Genomic DNA, 16,070 nt, shown 5'->3' with positions numbered 1-16,070 from the left:
ACACTCCAAAGAGAAAGGAAAATTTGAAATTGCATCATATGACCCCTTTAAAACATTGTCTCGTTCTATTGAACCAAGTATCTGCATTTTGTCTCACCTCGTGAGCTAAGTGTATTGTCACACCCCTAGTGTCGATAAGCGGTGATATAGCTCATAATTTTCCAAGTGTATTGTACAGCTTTCATTCTTCAGGTCAACCATATATTCATGAAAAAAAAATCAGTTTGAATAAAGAAAGCAATAACTTTGCCATAGTATCCTTTCAAATGTTAAAGTTGCCACAGTCATTGCATGCTTTGCATGTGCTGCCCCGCCCCGCCCCTCCCCCGGAAAAAAGTTCAAGCTCAGGATTTTTTTTTTTTTAACCCCTGACTATTGTAATTTATGTGTTAACTGTAATTTCAGCAAATCTAAATGAATACAGTTTTCCAATTGGATGTTGAAATCTCTTTTGTTGTTTGTGTATAGGTACTTGTGGATCCGTATGCAGCAGGTGAAGGAGCAGATTTGTGAACTGAGTCGTAAACAAGCCTGCCGCCCCCCTGACCACCAATATGGTCGCCTGTATCAAGAACTTCAGCACTATCTGTGCAGCATCGGCCAACCAGCTGCAGTGGGCGACCTGCTCTCCCACCTCCTGAAGGCCTTACAGGCCCCGGGGCCAAAATCAAGGCTGGGAATTCAGGGTTTGTTGAAGGAGGAGGCCGTCTGGCAGGCTTCACAGCACCGCTTTGCCCAGCGGCTGTTTGAGGAGTACCCGCTCTATCCTGACGTGGTTGTGCCCCTACGGGCAGCAATTTTGCAAGTACAGCATGGCATGCGACTCCTGGCATCTCAGGTGTCCTCCTCGATTACTGCCCAACCAGGTCTGGCACGTCTCGTGTCCACTATGCTAGCTTTTCCAAATCCAGCGGCATCTTCTGATCTGGCCTGTGCGGACTACCTGTGTTCAAGAGAATGCCTGCATATGCTAAAGGGCCTGGGAAAGCAGTTGCCAGCAACAGAGGTCAGCCGTGTGATCCCAGATCATGCAGTTTTGTTGTTGAATGCACTGTTGTACATACAGAGTCACACACTGAGTGCTGGACATCTCAGTGCAGAGACGCAAAAACTCTTCAGACATGTTTGCCAGGTGAGATATGAAGTACAAATATCCCAAAGCATAAAACTGTGCCCAGAACATGGCAGGAGGAAATCCTCAATTTAATTACAATAATTATTTAATTATTAAATAATGTGGTGTCCTTTCACTTTTTTATAATAAATAAATAAGACTTCTGCATAATAAATAAATAAATGCACAATGTGGATATATCAGTGTTATTTTGGTATTATAAATATACTATTTTGCTGTTTATTAATATTTTGTGTTGGCTTTTATTTCTGTTTTCAATTCAGTTTCATTTACATTTTAGTAAGTAATGTTTAGTTATTATTTCTATATAGCTTTAATTTATATTTATTTCAGTTTTAGTTTTTATTACTTCAACTATTCAGTTAGTTGCCAAGGCAACATTTCTCATTTTCTTTTAAGTTTTGTTTTTTTTAAGTTAAGATTTACATCTGATAATGATATTTTATTTTATTTTACCTTATTTTTGAAAATGAAATTAAAGAATTTTGATTATTTTAAATATATTTATTTTTTGTTAATTTAGTTAGTATGTAGATATAGACATTCTGATTGAAAGGAAAAATAGTATATAATAATTGAATAATAAAATTATTATTTTTTAATGGTTTTGTATAATAATTAGTTTTTATGTTATTGAATTAAAGCAAAAAAATGTAATAATAAATTGTTTATTGTCTTTGACAATATATATTGTTCACAGGCTTTAGTGAGCAAGCTTATTGTGGTGTTAGTGGAAGTGATTTTGTAACAGACTGTGATGTTTTTTTCAGGCTATAGTGAATGAATGGGACGAGCAGGAGAAGAGAGCGAGAGAAAAAGAGCAGATGGAAGCCAGTCTGTACCGCAGTCGCTCTCGTCTACATGGGACAGGCCTTACAGAGGACCAGCAGGAAGAGAGAGAGTTCAGATGCTCTTTCCCCTCTTACCACAAGGTAAACATGGAGTAAATGGGTCAAATGCAAGTTTTTATGTGTGATTTAATTTATTTACATACACTTGCATGTTTTGTTGCCCTTTCCATTGTTGTCAGATCAGTTAGAGTTTTTACTTTGGTCAATGTTTTCTCCAATATTTCCACAGGATTTTGCTGATATCACTTCAGAACCTAGTCTTGATCAGCCAATAATCATAGAGGACAACGATGATACAGATATGGAGGAATCATCTAGTGAGACAAGCAGCTTCCTATCGGTCAGCAGCATGAGCAAAGTGGTTCAGGTCCATCAGAGACTCTGCTTGTCTTACACTCAGTCACTGTGGTACCAGCCCAGTCTGCCAACCAGTCACACCAAAGACCACATCAGTGCCCTGGTTTCATCCTATCAAATCATAGCTCCACTGATAGGCCGCTTCTACCATCTAATGGGTATGAAGGCATGATTTTATGCAAATCAGAAAACCACGGCCCCCACACATCTCATCATCTGATCTTTCCTTGTTTATCCCCTTTTCTCTCAGACTGTGAAGTGGACCCTAAGTTGATGGGCTCTCAGCTTCTCCTCAGCACTCTGCTCCAGAACACTGTGAGTGGTTCTGGAGGTCCAGCTGGACTGATTCTGCAGAATGATGGGCCGTATGACTTCTACAGAGACCCTAATATGAGTCAGGCCCGGATCTGCCTTCTAGCGCTAGAACAGCTGAATAAGGCTGTAAGACAGCGCCTGAACGACTGGCCCGAACACCCTGCACTTGTTCAGGTGAGAGAGGCTGTTACTGTCACTGCTATGATCTATTTCAGGTTTTTTTTAATTGGGTTGAAGGGACCCCCAAGGAACTTAGGGAAAAAATTAAGAGAAAAGAAAGCGATTTTACAAAATGTACGCTACTGTTCAATGTTTGGGGTTGGTAAGATTTTTTAATGTTTTCAATTTTTTAATGAAATTCTCTTATGCTCACCAAAGCTGCATTTATTTGACCAAAAATACAGTCAAATACAGCAATATTGTGAAATATAATTACAGTTTAAAATAACTGTTTTCTATTTTAATATATTTTAAAATGTAAATTATTCCTGTGATGCCAAAGCTGAATTTTAGGAGCCATTACGCCAGTCTTCAGTGTCACATGATTAAGAAATCATTCAAATATGCTGATTTGGTGCTCAGGAAACATTTCTTATTATTTTCAATGTTGAAAGCAGTTGTGCTGCTTAATATTTTTGTGGAAACCATGACACATTTTATTTCAGGATTCTTTAATGAATATAAAGTTCAGAAGAGCAGCATTTTAATTTTTAAATAGAAATCTTCTGTAACATTACAAATGTCTTTACTGTCACTTTTGATCAGTTCAATGCATCTTTGATGAGCAAAATTATTTAATTCATTTTAAAAAAAATGAACGGTGGTGTATTTTTAGGCTATTTATTAAATGTCTTATTTTAAAAAGAACTGCTTTTAAATAACATTTATTGTGAAAAGCACTTTACTTTACAGTTTTATTTAATAAATCTGAATTGAATTAAAAATATTTATTGTCAGGTTTGAAACTCAATTTGCAATGAAGTTTGTTAAAACATTTGTATTTTTCTCAAATGCCTCCCTGTTATATGTGTCGCAGATCACCATGGTAATAGAGAGGATATTGGCATTCAGTCTGTCCAGCCCTCTAGCAAAGTTCCTAAACGGTCTGGAGATCCTGCTCAGCAAAGCACAGGTCAGTAGTGGTCAAAACATTGGTCAGTAGTATACTGGCCATTTGTGCACAGCTTACAGTAGGTCATCAGTTTCAGATATCAGTTTATGAGCAGCTCTTCTCTCATTTTTCCTCACAGGACTGGGAAAACAATGCTAGCCGGGCAGTGTCTCTTAGGAATGAGCTGGAAGCTATCACACAACTCATCATTCAGTGGAGAAAACTTGAGCTCAAGTAAGTAGTGAAACGTGAAGTCTTTAACTGATGGTGATGGTTAAAACTTGTTAGGTTGCTTTAATCAGTGATATGATGGTCTAATTGGTTTCAACTACTGTATGTCTGCAGCTGCTGGTCGAGCAGCCTAGATAATGCACTGAAGCGCCATGCTGAGAATTCAACTAAGCACTGGTTGTCCATTTACCAACTCATAGAGAGATACCTACAGGAGCAGAGGACAGACTCCAGACATGGTGACCAAAATGCACTTTTATATATGTAGTGCTAGAATATTTTGTCCTCTACTTTGTATTGTACAATAAATGATTAATCACATTTAATCTGTTTGCATTGGATGACACATTTCTTGCCCAACAGATGATGGTGTGGAGAATCTTTCCCTCTCGTCAGTCTCATCCACCCTGCAGGCCTTCATTGAAGGCTCCACCTTAGGAGAGTTTTCTGTCCGCTTGTCCATGTTGCTTGGTTTTCACTGCCACGTCCTGCTGGCTCCCAAACAGGAAGGACATGGTAAGAAAAATCTGGATTGTAGCATATATAGGACAGTACATATACAATGTTGATATAGTACAGTTTGATTTATTTTGACTTCTTTGCTACTTTGTGTATTAGTGTTGTATGACAAAACGATGACTATGCTTGCCAAATTAAAGGATTGACTTCTTCCTTTTATCCTCACAGACTCGCTCTGCAGTTTGCTGTGGAATCTCTATAAATATTACACCCAGTTCTCAGAGAGCATCCAGAACAAGATCACCCAGCTGAGGTCTCCTATAGAGAAAGAGCTCAAAGTAGGTGAAACCAAAGCAAGCAAGACCAGTGTTGAATGTAATTTTGGCTTTTTTTCCTGTCTCTTTTTATTGAGTTAATGTAATGTTTATCTTGATGCTTATAGGACTTTGTCAAAATCTCCAAGTGGAATGATGTCAGTTTTTGGTCCATCAAGCAGTCAGTGGAGAAGACACACAGGTGAGGGTGATTGACTTGAAGTTACACCACCAGTTTGGAGGTTGGGGTCAGTAAGATCCAAGCGCCAAATCAGCATATTAGAATGAATTCTGAAGGATCATGCACTGCATGAAAAGAGGTGTATATGGACCAGTATACTCCTGTATACACTGCAGACTTTCTGACAAATCCAGGTGTATTACGGACCAGATATGAGAATTACCACGGGTCCGTATGTTGCCGTAAAGATAACAATTCGGACGTATGTTACTGAGGTATTCTTCCGTGCAACAGCCATTTGTTGCCATGACAAGTAATCCCCAAAAATAATTTTTTTTAGGGGGCATTCACACCTTTGTGCCATTCTACCCTCCCCTTTACGCTTTTGGGCCACTGAGCATACAGACTTTCCTCAAGTCATTTCATTGGTAAACTTGAGATTTATCACACCCAAAACCCTTGCAGCAAATTCACTTTATTGGTTACATTTAAAATATATCCCTACCAAAACCCTTACAGGTGAATGATTTGATTGGTTGTAGGCCAGGTGTGCAGATAGAAAAAATATAGTTTAACCAATAATTGAATTATTGTCTTTCTTAGAAAAAAACAGTAAGTAGTATCTAAAACATAAAATCAGAAAACAATTTCAACAGAAAACAACATTTAAAAATACAACATCTACTTTAAATTAAAGATTTCGAACAAAGCCAGTAAATAACACATGAAATGTGTCCCAGCAGACTGCGTTCCTCACTGTAGATCCTGCGTGCATCCACATCAACAACATATTTCTCGTCTTACTTTGAGTTCCACCATTTCTGTCCTCCACAGTGCTCTTTCTGTGGTTGACCTCGTCTCCACCATCTGCAAAATAGCAGTAATATAGCCACTGACAATACTCACTACAGGCTAATAGCCTATTTAAAAATAGTTTACATCATGTCAATTTCTAAACTTACTATTGTCTCTCTTTGGCTTTTTTGCCACAACCTTGATTGAGTGTATCAGCTGGGCCTTTCCAGAATGAATACTACTTCCTCATAGCCTCATTATAAATCTTGCAGGATACCTAAAAGACATAAAATCTGTTTAGTACCAGTACGTATTTAATTGGATAGGTAAAATAATACAAAAATAGATAATAAAACATTGCACCAACCTTCTGAACTTCTGTTTCCGTTCATAATCTCTGAAGATGAGTTGACTTGTGTGATACTGTGGAAAAGAGGAAACATTATCTGAGAAAAAAATACAGTATAAATATAGTTTTGACATTAAATATATTAGTTTTACACAATATAGATAATCAGTCTTACCGGGTTTGTGCATGATGTTGAAGTTCTTCTCAGAACTGTGCAGGCTTACAAATGTTTCAGTCTGTAGCTGTTGGTGTCCTCAATAAGTGTGACCGGAAATCAGTTCAAACACAAAAGACTTTGTAGCAGGGGATTGTGTGTGTGTCTGTGTGGAGTGACGGGATCATTTATGAAGAGTTAGATATATGGGAGACAAGGGCTGTTTGACTCACTTTTAACTAAATATTTCTCAGGGCAGATATATTTTGAAACTATGATTGTTTATTTATATATAGTTTATAATTATTCATATATAAATACTCTGCTAATTTTGACTAAACATAACTATTGAACAGTTTCACTGTTATTGTCCTGGAAAAGACACGCGTCATAACACACACTGACTTTTTTGGGGGCATGAATCACTATTGGTAGAGATACTGCTGGAGAAACCACACTTCTCCCCCCTACACCAATAAAGGACTAAGTCTTAATTTCTGTGAAATAATATGGCAAGAAGATTGAAACTGAGGAGAGAGGATGCCTTCAAATTACAAATTATACATAGATTTGTTCTCTAATCATTCCGTCAACAATGATAAATTTAAATTGTAATAATATTTTCTTGTACTGTATGTTTGATCAAATAAATGTTGCTATGGTGAGCATAAAAGACATCTTGTTGTTGAAACCTTTTGAATTGTAGAGTATTTTCTGCTTAAAGCACATCATCAACATGATATTGTCATTTATCAGGATGTTTGTTACATTTCAACACTTGACTTGTGTCGTGTATATTTGAGATAGTGCTGAAACAATCAACATCAAATTGATTTATAAATAACGTTATGACATTGTGTCTGTCATCAGGACCCTGTTTAAGTTTGTGAAGAAGTTTGAGGCGGCACTGAAGGAGCCGTGTGCCCTGAGTCTGATGGAGCAAGGCAGTAGCAGTAGCATGGATGATGTGGATTCACAGCCTGAGGAGACTCCTCTGCACAGAGTTCATCGAGCACTGAGAACTACCCTGCCTGGGAAGGGCAGAGATCTACAGGTACTGTAACCTTAAGCTGAAATACCAACTCGGTTCAAACTGTCATTTTAAACTTATCTTAACTTCCATCTCAAACTCAATTTTGGAGTATCTCTTTTGCCAGTGAGACATTTTCTTTGCAAATAATATGACATGCTTCTATTGTTGTAAGTCGCTTTGGATAAAAGCAATTTGAACAACTCTATTCTCCTCATAATTATCCTTATGGTGTCTTTTTGTAACAAAGTTGTATTTAAACGCTTTCATGCATCAGGCTGATGGTCCAGAGGAAATCTCATCTGATAAAGAGCCCTCGTCTCTCCAAGCCCGTCTGCCTGTCCTCACGAGAAAGATGAAAAAGTTGTGTGTACAACTGGTAAAGAAGACCACTCTGCCTGAGCTCTCCGAAGACCTGGATCAGTTCACAGGTAGCACTGTTTGCCTTCATTTATAGGCTGAGAACTTCATAGAGGAGTTTATTTTGTCATATTATTAAACTAGATTTATTTTATGCTGTCATATTTGCTGTAGTCAGGCTAGTAGAGCTTACTCAACATGTTCCAGGTTATGTTTGTGGCTTATTAATGGCATATGTGAGGATGTGTGAATTTTGAAAATCTTTCACGAATGAAAAACCTAACTTTTTCTCCAATTTGTTATTGTTCCAGCCGAGATAATTACCAATGTGCAGGCCCTGCAGAGCCTGACGGTGGACCGCAGCATGGAGCAGGAGAAGCAAAAGTCAGAGGTCAAACACATCCTTCTGCAGAAACAGAGAGCGCTAGCTGATCTCTTCAAGATGCTTGCACAGATTGGTCAGTCTGAGTCATTTCATGTGGTATTAGAAAATAGATTTGTATAAATCAGGATTCTCATGGTCATGCAAAAAAATTGAAATATTGTTTAATTATATTTTTTAGACATTCATTTTATAATAAAAGTTCATTTTATTTTATGTGCTCAAACATCTATCACTTTTTCTACAATCTTGAAGTGTATGCAGACAGCAGATTGATAGTGTTTTGTTTCTGTCCAGGTCTGTCCTACCGTAAGGGTCTGGCTTGGGGTCATACAGCAGACCCAGATGAGACACTGAGTCTGCAGCCCATTGAGATGAAGATAGCCCTGTCTGCAGTCAAGACACAGGACAGCACAGAGCACACGTATGTAACCATCATCTGCAGACTAGTGCCTGTCATAGAGCTAAGAGTCACAGCCTGATTTTGATAGTAAATAACTTTCACAGATTATTTGCGGAGATGAAAGATGCATGGGAAGGCTGTGAGAAGTATTTCTATCGATCCTGGGCCAGACGCAATGCCATGCTGACGGCATTACAAAGCGCTGTTAAGGTGAGGGCCTCAAATCGATGAGCAAAATTAACTGTCTGCTTTAGATTTAAAGTTTTATTGTGGTCCTCTGAGTGCTGCAATACGGGATAGATTTTTTTTTAATTCTTGCTCTGTCCTACTAGGAGCTTGGGCTGGGAAACATACAACGATGTAGAGGTTTCTCTTCTCACCTGTTTAAACTTTTGCTGAGGCAAAAACAAAGGCTCGCCGGACTCACAGAGCACTGGGTCCAGCTCAGGTATTGTCCTTTCAAGATGCATTAGATAGACTACCATTCAAAAGTTTGGGGTCAGTAAATTATTCAGCAAGGATGAATTATTATTATTATTTTATGAAAGGTTTTTATTTCAAATAAATGCTGTTCTTTTGAACTTTCTATTCATCAAAGAATCCTGAAAAGAAATGTATCAAAGTTTCCACAAAAAAATATTAAGCAGCACAACTGTTTTCAACATTGATAATAAAAAATGTTTCTTAAGCACAAAATCAGCATATTAGAATGATTTATGAAAGATCATGTGACACTGAATAATGGAGTAATGGCTGCTGAAACAGATTTTAAATTGTAATAATATTTCACAATATTATTGTTTTTATTGTATTTTTATTTTTAAAAAGCAAATTTGGTGACCTTCATAAAGATCTTAAAATCTTACCGACCCCAAACTTTTGAATGGTCCGCTTAAATACAGTATGCATTTTCTGTTTTCATGTTTTCTGATTCTTTTCCGTTTTAAACAACAGGAAGTTGATTGACAGTATCCAGAGCATCAAGTCAGACACGCCTTGCTCTGAAGATGATGTCAGCGGTCTCCCTCCTCAGAAGCCTCTCCAGCACTGGATCACCAAGGCTCAGTCTTCAGCGCTGCACTGCTCTGTTGTTCTCAAGCAGCTCTCTTGGATCCTCCAGTGCTGTCCTGAAGGTTCTTCTGCAGCCCCTGCTGAGGCCAGGGAGGGGGAGGTCATGCAGGGTCAAGCCACACTGAGCCACCCGTCTCCCCTAGCCCCACACATCCAGCCACAGGCATGCTTGCTGCGGCGAGGGGAGCAAGCTTGGAAGGAGGTGCAGCAGAAGGTGGAGAACCTAATGAAGGAAGTGAAAGACCTGAAAGAGAAGCTGGATGGATTGGCCCAGGAATCCACAGAAAGAGTTATCCATAGCTGGTAAGTATGAGAGACACATCACACTTGAGCTGTTCAGGATGTGTGGAAATGTTGTGAAAATTTCTAATGGTGACTACAAGTCATCAGTAACAATGTCATGGAAATTTTTATAGTCAATATATACATTTTTCTGTATATTTGCCCCTCATCCCCCTCAGTCTGAACTCTAGTCTAAATCCACCGCCCTTTAGATTTAAATTATTTAAATTTCTCCTCCTTATAGGGATGACTTCACACTTTGCTGTTCCTCTCTGGACCGGCTGGGCATTGCGGTGGGTCAGATGCCGGCTCTAGAACAACTCTTTATTCCTGAAGGTGTTCCGGTCCTCCATACCCAGCCTGCCCTCATCTGCGGTCTCCAGGGCGTAAGGACGGAGGTGGAAACCTGCCTCACAGAGTTCACCACCTGGAAGACTCACCTGCTCTCTATCAGACAGTCACAGAAACGTAAGAGCACAGAGTTGTGTTCAGACCTTTGATATGTCCTGTCCTTACTTCCTCTTTCAATACATTGACACCATTGTTGTTGTTGTTGTTAACTAACACTGTTAAAAATATTTTTGAAATAAAGCTGAAATAAAATATAAATAATAGATGGAAAAACTAGAGAAATATAAAAAATAAAATAAAATGACAAAATAAAACAAAATTACTAAAATGTCATTAGAGTAACATCTTGCTTGCATTATAATTTATCAGTGTAGTCTATATTGATCTAAATTTACCCCTTTCTTTTTTTTCTTCTCTGCATGCAGGACGTTCCCATCCATTTTCTGTTGAGTTCTCCAGGCAGCTGGAGAAAGTGATAAACATGGTTCTGTGTGCGGTTCAGATGCTTGTTAAGAGGAGGGAGATGGAAAAACAGGAGGATCAGCAGTCAGAAACCAAGAGAGGTGGCAATTCACCTTGGCTTTTACATAGAGCATGTTTAAGGGGATATGGAGAGTCCCCACAAGGATAGCTGACCAGACGTGTGTGTGTGTGTGTGTGTGTGTGTGCGTGCTCATTTTATGTGTGCTTCTCTAGAGAGTGACTCAGAGGTGGCAGAGGAGCTCTTGAAACCGGGACACTTGAGCAGGTTACTGGAAGAAGACCTGAGTGGAGATGTGTCCAGCCTCTCATTACCAGAGGTCAATGGAGTCGTGACAGAGCTGTTAGAGAGACTTCGATCACACAGGGACGACTGCCAGCCCCACCAACTACAGGTCAGTCGCACACAAACATCAACAGTATTATCTGCAAACAGATTATGTCTGAAAATAACAGTGGATATGTGTATTGAATATTTTTATATGAAGGAAATTAAAGAGGCATGTAGGGGTGTGGTGCGTTTGGAGCCCATGCTGTGTCTGTACTCTGAGTTGGTGAGGTATTATCTGGCTGTACTGATGGGAGCTCACCGTACCACAGGAAAGCTGCTGTCCGTCCTCGCTAACATCTTCACTGAACTCGCACAGAAGGTATATTGTCTTCTGCTTGCCCTCACTGGTCACTGGAGCCTTTCTGAGACAGAATTGCTCAATCTGAAAAGCTGCTGTTTGCAACATTATCATTTAGTTGACTTTAAAACCACTTTTCCCATATCTATCTGTAATACATTTAATTGTCTTGATTTTTAAATTTTTGTTACTCTGTCCTTTTGTCCATCTCTTTCTCTCCCTATCTCTGCTTTCACTCTACAGGGTTTCTGTCTGCCCCAGGAGCTGATGGGAGGAGGAGACGGTGAGGGAGCGACGGAGTTCCATGATTATGAGGGTGGAGGAATAGGAGAAGGTGAAGGAGTAAAAGACGTCAGCGACAAAATCGAGAATGAGGATCAGGTACATTAGTATGAGTAAACCGCTGTTAAGAAAGCATTTGAACATTTAAACTATCTGAAATTGGTATTGAACTTTCATTTTACGTTAAACTGAATTCTGAACTGGAGTTGAAATTCAATTCTGAACTGGATTCAAATTGAAATTCTGAACTTGATTGAAACTTAAAATCTGGACTGGTGTCAAACTGAATTTCTGAACCTTTGCCTTTGTTCAGGTTGAAGACACCTTCCAGGAGGGTCAGGACAAGAAGGAGGAGGAGCAAAACAAACAGGACATCAAAGAGGAGGACAATGCCATTGAGATGTCTGATGACTTTGATGGAAAGATGCATGACGGTACAGACCATGAGCCAGGTGACTGCACTTACTGTTACTCAATTAGATGACAGATCGAACTAAAAATGGTTTTACCAGATGCAAATTGGACAATACTTAACTTGAATTTGAAGATTAGAAAAAGCATGATGACATTAATCTCTCGTCTACTGTTTAGGGGATGATGAAGAAGACTCTGATAAGGAAGAAGATGAGGAGCTGGATAAGAAGATGGGGGATCTGGGTGATGGTCAGACAGATACTCTGGACGAGAGAATGTGGGGAGATGATGAGGATGATGAGGATGATGTTGACAGTGATAAAGAGGAAGAGTCTGGTCCAGGAATGGATCAGGGAGAGTCAGAGCTGGTGGCAAAGGATGACAACATGGATGCTGGAGAGTCAAACAAAGATAAGAGCCAGGACAAAGATCACTCACGAGATGAGGAAGAACAGGAGAAAATCCATGAACAGGTGGATGAGGTCAGTCCTTCACCATTCTTTCTCTCAATATCAAAACTGTCTCCCAATGGAAGAGAGCATAGTAATAGGTATATATTTAACAACATGTTCATATGTGTGTGTGTGTGTTTGTAGCGTGAGTTTGATGAAAATGAAGTAGACCCGTACCACGGTAAGCAGGAGAAGGCAGCAGAACCAGACGCCATGGACCTGCCAGATGATCTCAACCTGGATGAAGATGGCAAGGATGAAGAGGGAGGAGAAGGAGATGGTATGTTCAATATTCAGGCATCTGCTGAGTTTCTTCTCTAACAGAAGATATTACCATTCAAAACTTTAGGGTTGGTAATATTTTGTAATATTTTTGAAATAAGTCTGTTGTGCTCACCAAGGCTGCATCAAAAATACAGTAAAACAGTAATATTGAAAAATATTATTACAATTAAAAACAACTATTTTTTATTCTAATATATTTCTAAAAATGTAATTTATTCCTGTGATTGCAAAAGTGAATTTTCAGCAGCCATTACTCTTGTCTTCAGTGTCACATGATCCTTCAGAAATCATTCTAATATGCTGATTTGCTACTCAAGAAATGGTTGTGCTGCTTAATATTTTTGTGGGAATCATGATGCATTTTTTCAGGATTCTTTGATTAATAGAAAGTTCAAAAGAGCAGCATTCATTTGAAATATAAATCTTTTGTAACATTATAAATGTATTATAAATCCTAGCCAAAAAGAGTAAAGTGATTTTTTTTCTTTTTTTTTCTTATTAATCCCAAACTTTTGAATGGTAGTGTACATGTATTAAAAAGTTTAACTGTAATTATTATTCATTTGTGCTTTGTTTTTCACACACTGTTTCCTTTTGTTTCAGAGGAGAATCCGTTTGATATAGATGACAAACTCATGGAGGTGGATGAGAATAAAGAAGGAGAGAAAGATGGATCGGAGGAAGGTGGGGATGAGATAACAGATGAGCAACAAGAAGGTCAGATGGAGGAACATGGAGAAGACGACAAATCAGAAGAGAAGGAAGGAGCAGAAAAATCAGAGAATCAAGAGTCTGAAACAGATGAGAGAGGAGAGAATGAAGAAGAGGAGGATAAGGAGGAGGAGAAAAACAAAGGACAAGAAGAAGGGCGAGAAGAGAACAAGTCCATACCAGCTGATCAAGGCCAAAAACCAAAGGTGTGTTGTTCAAAAGTAATTTGTTATGGAAATGTGTAGTTATACAAACATGCAGAGGGAAAAGACTTGCATAATAATTTAAATCTGACATTTCACAGGAGGAGGACAATGAGGGTGAGGATGATGAAGCACAGTTGGATTCTGCCGAGAGGAAGGAACATGCGTCAGATGGACAGACTGGAGAGGAGAACGTTCAGAGTGACACAGCAGTAGAGCTGGCTGGAGCCGCGTCAGAGAGAGACCAGGCAAAGGAGGTACGCAAAAAAAGAGGCTTAATGTTTGCAGATGTCAGCGTTAAAAAAAAAACAGGTTTTATTTCTAAAAGGAAAAAAATATATACATTTCTTTGAAAAAAATTTTTTTATATGTGCACACTGTCTTTTTTTTTTAAATCATGTGCCCTCTTAATTTTTAATCCAAAACATTAACAGCGGGACAATAATCGCTCCATTCCAGCAACCTGTCATATGAGATAGCAGTAATTTGCAAACAAAGATCCAACAATCCAGTCAGTTCCTGGTAGATAATATGAAGTCCCGTTTCACTCAGATATACTTCACAAATAGGGAACATTCAAATTTATTTCCAGGCCTGTAGAAGTCGTGGCTATTTACTAAAATCTTAAAATGAAATTTCTCTAGTCAGTATAATTTTTTTAATAATTTTGGAGCTAAGCTCAGTTAATGATCCATGTCCACAGGAGGATGGCAGCGGGGCAGCGGATGCCAGTCAGTCTGAGGGGCACGACTCTAAGCTGATGGCCAGGATGAGTTCACGCAAACAGAGGCAGAGAAACACACAGGTCAGTGTGTGTGCAATAACAGGCTTTCACATGATAATTATTTGCTCATTTATCTAATTGTGGTATTTTGTCTTGTTGCTGAGAGTGGTGCAGTTTTCAAATCACGACATAAAGGCATGATGCTAGTTTTTATTTTAAAGTGTATAATATAGAATAGCTGATGTCCTCTCTTATTTTTTATTTTTTTACCAGAGCTTCAAACGCAAACCTGGACAGGCAGATAATGAACGCTCAATGGGTGATTATAATGAGCGTGTGAATAAGCGTTTGCGTACTGTTGACAACAGAGAGGAGAAAACGCAGGATCAGTCTCAGCCCAACACACAACAGGAATCTGACTTGTATGAGCACATAAAACAGGGAGAGGAGCGATACGATGCTCAGACATATGGTGAGGACTCATTTACCATTATGTATCTTCTGTCTTTCATTTGTGTAAAATGCACACCAAATGTTTAATTTTGTAACTTATAAATGTTGAGCTGTGTGCTCATTTGAGTAAGGGGTTTGAATCTGCCCTGCAACATGTTCCAATCCATGTAAACAGTGTGCAGAAGAGGTACCACCTGAGTCACATTCTCTGACTAACTTCTTCGTAGATGCTGCCAGTGCAGAACAGCAGAAGCCGACTGGTGTGAAACAGGAAGAGGAGGATGAAGAAGACATTGCAATGGATGTGGAGGAAGAAAAGGACCTGCAAGCGGTTGAAGCCCAGGAGCTTAAACCAGAGAAGCTAAACGACAATAAAGCTTCTCAGAAAGGTGTGATATTAGCATCCAGCAACTGTGTACACATACATGTAAGCTGTGTGTCCATGTTTAACATCCATCCATTCTCTATAAGGCTTGGAGTGTGGGGACATGGAGGCACAGAAACAGGCCGATGAGGAAGAAAAGGAGAAGCCAGAGACACAGAGGAGTAGTAATGAAGAAGAGATGAAAGAGAGGAGTGACGAGTCCACCATCCACACTGTGCCTGAACTACTGATGGACATGCAAAAGGTATGTTGATTTATGCTTGCTCTAAAAACGTTTGGGGTCAGTAATGTTTGTTTTTGTTTTTTTAAAGAAATGAATACTTTAATTCAGCAAGGATGCATAAAATTAAGCAAAAGTGACAAAAAAACTAAAATCTATAATGTTGCAAAAGATAAATATTTCGAATAAATTATGTCCTTTTGAACTTTCTATTCATTAAAAAATCCTGGAGAAAAGGTGTTACGGCTAGTGATACCACTAGTGAAAATGCATCTGTATTACATTCGGCATTTAGATTGTACTGCAATTTGTGTTATATCAGGTACAACTGAAGAACCCAGAAGAGCTGAGAAGAGAGATGGAGCTGCAGTTGGAGGCCTGGCAGAGACAGACTTTAGGATCCCACGAAGAGGTGACATCATAACACCAGTCACATGACAACTGAGCTTCTTCTCTTTACCTCACATATCGAAACTGTAATTTTTTATTTTTATTTTATTAATGCCATCTGTTCTTTTTTTGTTTTGTTTATTACTCCATTTCCCTCAGGAGAGTGCGGCAGCAGTGCTGTGGCATCAGTACCAGGCTCTGACGTCTCCTCTGTCCCAGCAGCTCTGTGAGCAGCTCCGCCTTGTCTTGGAGCCCACGCAGGCTGCCAAACTCAGGTCAATCCCTCTACCTTCCCATCTAACATTTGGGTT

At 39.1% G+C, this 16,070-nt stretch overlaps 1 protein-coding gene across 1 annotated transcript in view; it reads left to right on the top strand.

Moving 5' to 3' along the window:
* LOC107737285 (midasin-like) overlaps positions 1 to 16,070 on the top strand; it is a 56,023-nt gene that overhangs the window by 37,286 nt on the left and 2,667 nt on the right. The window contains exons 63-95 of the mRNA XM_016548752.1: positions 469 to 1,132; positions 1,906 to 2,067; positions 2,216 to 2,501; positions 2,594 to 2,832; positions 3,695 to 3,790; positions 3,909 to 4,003; positions 4,115 to 4,239; positions 4,364 to 4,516; positions 4,688 to 4,797; positions 4,902 to 4,975; positions 7,123 to 7,306; positions 7,560 to 7,713; positions 7,954 to 8,100; positions 8,322 to 8,448; positions 8,532 to 8,637; positions 8,760 to 8,875; positions 9,382 to 9,801; positions 10,025 to 10,248; positions 10,557 to 10,694; positions 10,828 to 11,006; positions 11,100 to 11,261; positions 11,484 to 11,621; positions 11,836 to 11,974; positions 12,114 to 12,418; positions 12,533 to 12,668; positions 13,277 to 13,590; positions 13,689 to 13,844; positions 14,291 to 14,392; positions 14,585 to 14,783; positions 14,992 to 15,153; positions 15,236 to 15,393; positions 15,692 to 15,781; positions 15,919 to 16,034. Coding sequence (XP_016404238.1) covers positions 469 to 1,132; positions 1,906 to 2,067; positions 2,216 to 2,501; positions 2,594 to 2,832; positions 3,695 to 3,790; positions 3,909 to 4,003; positions 4,115 to 4,239; positions 4,364 to 4,516; positions 4,688 to 4,797; positions 4,902 to 4,975; positions 7,123 to 7,306; positions 7,560 to 7,713; positions 7,954 to 8,100; positions 8,322 to 8,448; positions 8,532 to 8,637; positions 8,760 to 8,875; positions 9,382 to 9,801; positions 10,025 to 10,248; positions 10,557 to 10,694; positions 10,828 to 11,006; positions 11,100 to 11,261; positions 11,484 to 11,621; positions 11,836 to 11,974; positions 12,114 to 12,418; positions 12,533 to 12,668; positions 13,277 to 13,590; positions 13,689 to 13,844; positions 14,291 to 14,392; positions 14,585 to 14,783; positions 14,992 to 15,153; positions 15,236 to 15,393; positions 15,692 to 15,781; positions 15,919 to 16,034 — 5,976 coding nt within the window. The remainder of the gene's footprint in view (positions 1 to 468; positions 1,133 to 1,905; positions 2,068 to 2,215; positions 2,502 to 2,593; positions 2,833 to 3,694; positions 3,791 to 3,908; positions 4,004 to 4,114; positions 4,240 to 4,363; positions 4,517 to 4,687; positions 4,798 to 4,901; positions 4,976 to 7,122; positions 7,307 to 7,559; positions 7,714 to 7,953; positions 8,101 to 8,321; positions 8,449 to 8,531; positions 8,638 to 8,759; positions 8,876 to 9,381; positions 9,802 to 10,024; positions 10,249 to 10,556; positions 10,695 to 10,827; positions 11,007 to 11,099; positions 11,262 to 11,483; positions 11,622 to 11,835; positions 11,975 to 12,113; positions 12,419 to 12,532; positions 12,669 to 13,276; positions 13,591 to 13,688; positions 13,845 to 14,290; positions 14,393 to 14,584; positions 14,784 to 14,991; positions 15,154 to 15,235; positions 15,394 to 15,691; positions 15,782 to 15,918; positions 16,035 to 16,070) is intronic.

This window comes from Sinocyclocheilus rhinocerous, unplaced genomic scaffold (genome assembly GCF_001515625.1).
Source record: "Sinocyclocheilus rhinocerous isolate Xijiao unplaced genomic scaffold, SAMN03320098_v1.1 scaffold1603, whole genome shotgun sequence".
NCBI lineage: Eukaryota > Metazoa > Chordata > Actinopteri > Cypriniformes > Cyprinidae > Sinocyclocheilus > Sinocyclocheilus rhinocerous.
The sequence above is the reverse complement of the archived record's forward strand: the minus strand, read 5'-3'. Positions and strand labels throughout refer to the sequence as shown.